General features: G+C 64.5%; 1 protein-coding gene across 1 annotated transcript in view; it reads right to left on the bottom strand.

The window, feature by feature from the left end:
• Positions 1–3,286, bottom strand: part of WDR18 (WD repeat domain 18) — a 10,891-nt gene that overhangs the window by 3,059 nt on the left and 4,546 nt on the right. The window contains exons 3-7 of the mRNA XM_011963991.1: positions 1,616–1,749; positions 1,209–1,350; positions 591–734; positions 438–502; positions 238–362 (exon numbers count right to left, since the gene is read on the bottom strand). Coding sequence (XP_011819381.1) covers positions 238–362; positions 438–502; positions 591–734; positions 1,209–1,350; positions 1,616–1,749 — 610 coding nt within the window. The remainder of the gene's footprint in view (positions 1–237; positions 363–437; positions 503–590; positions 735–1,208; positions 1,351–1,615; positions 1,750–3,286) is intronic.

The following is a 3,286-nucleotide window of genomic DNA, read 5'->3' as shown; positions in this document are numbered from 1 at the left end:
GCCCCATCCCTGCCAGGCCCCGCCCCACAGCAAGCCAGGTTCCGCCCCATCCAGGGCAGTCTCCGCCCCCAGCCAGGCCCCGCCCCATCCCTGCCAAGCCCCCAGCCAGTCCCCACTCCACAGCAAGCCAGTCCCGCCCCCAGTCAAGCCAAGCCCCGAACTCAGGCTGGCTTTTCCCCTCGGATCTCCTCCCCGCCCCCTGCACGCTGGCCGCGGAATGAGCAGAGGCGCGCCCACCTTTGAGGGCCACCGTCCGGATGCACTGTTTGCTCTGCACATCCCAGAGGCGCACGGTCTCGTCGTGGGAGCCCGAGAGCAGCACGCTGCCATCAGTAGACACCGACAGGCAGGTCACCTGGTTCCTAGACAGACAAGCAGGGGTCAGGCACCACACGGGACGTGCGCGGGAGCCCCCCGTCCCGTTCCCACGTCCCCACCTGTGCCCTTTGAAGACCTTCCCGGCGTCCTGCTCTGGCTGGAAGTTCCTCTCCCTCTGTCCGGGCTGCGAAGGCCGAGACGGCTGTGAGCCACAGGCCCGATGCCCTCAGCCCCAGGGCAGGGTCCAGCCCACAGACCGCCAGGGCACTCACCCAGGTGAAGAGATCGACCTGGAAGATGGAGCCCTCGCTGCCGCCGCAGAACATGTGGTGCTCAGCCAGGTCCATGGTCACCGCCATGATGGACACGTCAAAGAGGACGGAAAGGAGCAGCTCCCCCGAGGAGACCTCCCACAGCTGCGGGCGGGCAAAGGGCGTGGGGCTCGGCCTGGCGCGGGGGAACTCGAGGACCCCGTGGGAACAGGGGCATCAGGGAGGTCAGGCGTCGGCTGTCCTCTGGCCCTAGGTCTTGGGACTTTGGGTGAAAGCCGTCACCATGTGGGTCTTGGGGGACAGGGGACAGGGCCTGTGCTGAAACGGAGCTTGGTCTCGGGCTGATGACCCGTGGGTCTCCCTCCCAGGACCAGTGGCCACGACTCAAACGTAGTGATGCCCTTCGATTCCCCAGGCTTGGCCAGGGAACCGGGCCAGAAATGGTGAATGAGTGGGAATTTCCAGGCTGGCAGACCTCCCTGGACGTCCTTGGGCTCAGAGTACCGGGGATTAAAAAAATCGTCTGGAGTCCTGACAGCAGGGAGGGGGGGGAGGCGATTCCTGCATTCCTGGCTGAGCTCTGCTCATGGACCGGGGTGGGGGTGGGGGCGGCTGTACCTTCACCGTCTGGTCCAGTGAGGAGGTGGCCACCCGGGCCAGGGGGCCCCCAAAGCCACAGTGCAGGTCCGTGATGGGGAGCGTGTGGTGAGACCAGACGTGCCGGGGCGCTGGGATCCTGGAGGGGTCGGCCTGCAGCACGCTGGGCGGGGAGAGGCGGGTACTCAGCAGGCGGGAGGGGAGGGAACAGGGCAGTCCAGCACCCACCTCACGCACACACCTGCCTCCACTCAGCAGCCTGGCCCGCCTCACCTGAGTAAACTCAAGGCTCGGCCCCCACGGCCCCCAGGAATGATCACTCTGTCCTCTGCACTCCAGCCCCCAAGAGAAGCCCCTTCCCACCAGGGGCCTTGGCCCCTCCTCTCCCCGCCTGAGCCCAGGTGCGGGCCAGGTGCGCAAGGCACTACCTGCAGAGGCTCCAAGCCAGCACCAGGCAGTCCTTGCCCCCTGAGATGAAGTGGCTGCTGTCCCCTGTGAACTGCAGGCAGGAGACGTCCTGGTAATGTCGACTCAGGATGACCAGAAGGTTCCCGGTGGAGACCTGTGAGGGGCAGAGGGCGTCCAGGTCAGGGGAGGAAAGGGCGGGCTGCAGCCCAGGGAACCCCATGACCACACGTACATGGCCACACTGTCGCGCCCCTGCCTCAGCTGGGTGGGCACCTGTTCCCGCCTCGTCCCCACCTGCGAGACGGCCCAGGAGGGGGGCAAGTCTCCTGCCCTTCCCTGCTGCCTCAGGGAGGTGCCGGTCCCGTGAGCCGGACCCCAGGGAAGGCACGGGCTTCCTGAGCAGGCCCTGTAGGAACGGCTGCACTCAGGACCTGTAGGCAGCTCCCACCACTCAGCGGGAAGTCGCTTCTGGGCAGGCTGTGGTGGCCTGACCGGGGGTGGGGGCAGGAAGCCTGGCAGCTTGTCTGAGGAAGAGGACAGGGAGCACTTTCCAGGACGCCTGGCGAGGGCTGAGATCTCTGGTTGGGGCTGTGGGTTGAATTGTGTGTCTCCCCCCAAAAGCTTGTTAAAGTCCGGACCTGGAATCTGTGAATGGCCTTCTTTGGACACAGTGTCTCTGCACATATAATAAGTGGTTCTGGTGCGAGGGGTTCCATCACGTGTGTCCCGGCTGTGGTAAGCTGAGAGAAGTGCAAACACGCAGGGGGCTCCACGTGGCAGCAGAGGCAGGGGAGAGTCACCCACAAGCCAAGGGCGCCAAGGGGTGCTGGCCACCACCGGAGAGGTGGGGAGGCTCCTCCTGGGGCCTCCAGGGGCAGCGTGGCTCTGCGGACAACCTGATTTAGGACTTTTGGCCTCCAGGATGGGGGCCGAGTTTCTGCTGTCGAAAGTCCCTGTGCGTGGTGCTTTCTTGGGGCAGGCAGGGCCTGCTGAGCACAGATCTGACAGGCCATGCCCTCTCTGGGCCTCAGTTTCCTCGCATGCAAAACCCAGGGTGGCTGGGGAGGGTTAAATGGCACCCGATGAAGCAGGGTCCAGGTCAGCCCCAAACCACAGATGGCAGTTCTGGTGACCACCATTGCCCGGGGCCGGTACACACAGGGCAGCATCAGAGAATCAGTGCCTCCTGGGAGGTCCCTGTCCCCGTGGCATGGGAGAGGCAGACCAGCCCCCGCCCTCGGGTTTCCAGCCCACTCCTGACTCACTGCTCACACGCCCGTCATGCACACAGAGAATAGGAGGAGGATTTCAACCGTGGCAGGGGGCACAGCGGAGGCAGTCCGGCCTGAGCTCCAGCTGAGCACATGGGGCACCCCCTTGTGGTTACAGCTCATGTCGGTCAGAAACTCTCCAGGAGGGCCAGCCACAGTGGCTCACACCTGTCATCCCAACACTTTGGGAGGCCGAGGAGGGCGGATCACCTGAGGCCAGGAGTTCCAAACCAGCCTGACCAACATGGCAAAACTCTGTCTCTGCTAAAAACACAAAAATTAGCCAGGCATGGTGGCAGGTGCCTGTAATCCCAGCTACTCGGGAGGACTGAGGCAGGAGAATCACTTTAACTCAGGAGTCCGAGGTTGCAGTGAGCTGAGATCGAGCCACCACACACACTCCAGCCCGAGCAACAGAGC

The sequence above is a fragment of the Colobus angolensis genome, unplaced genomic scaffold (assembly GCF_000951035.1).
Source record: "Colobus angolensis palliatus isolate OR3802 unplaced genomic scaffold, Cang.pa_1.0 Scaffold64, whole genome shotgun sequence".
NCBI classification, from domain to species: Eukaryota; Metazoa; Chordata; class Mammalia; order Primates; family Cercopithecidae; genus Colobus; species Colobus angolensis.
This window is presented reverse-complemented; position numbering and strand designations above follow the sequence as displayed.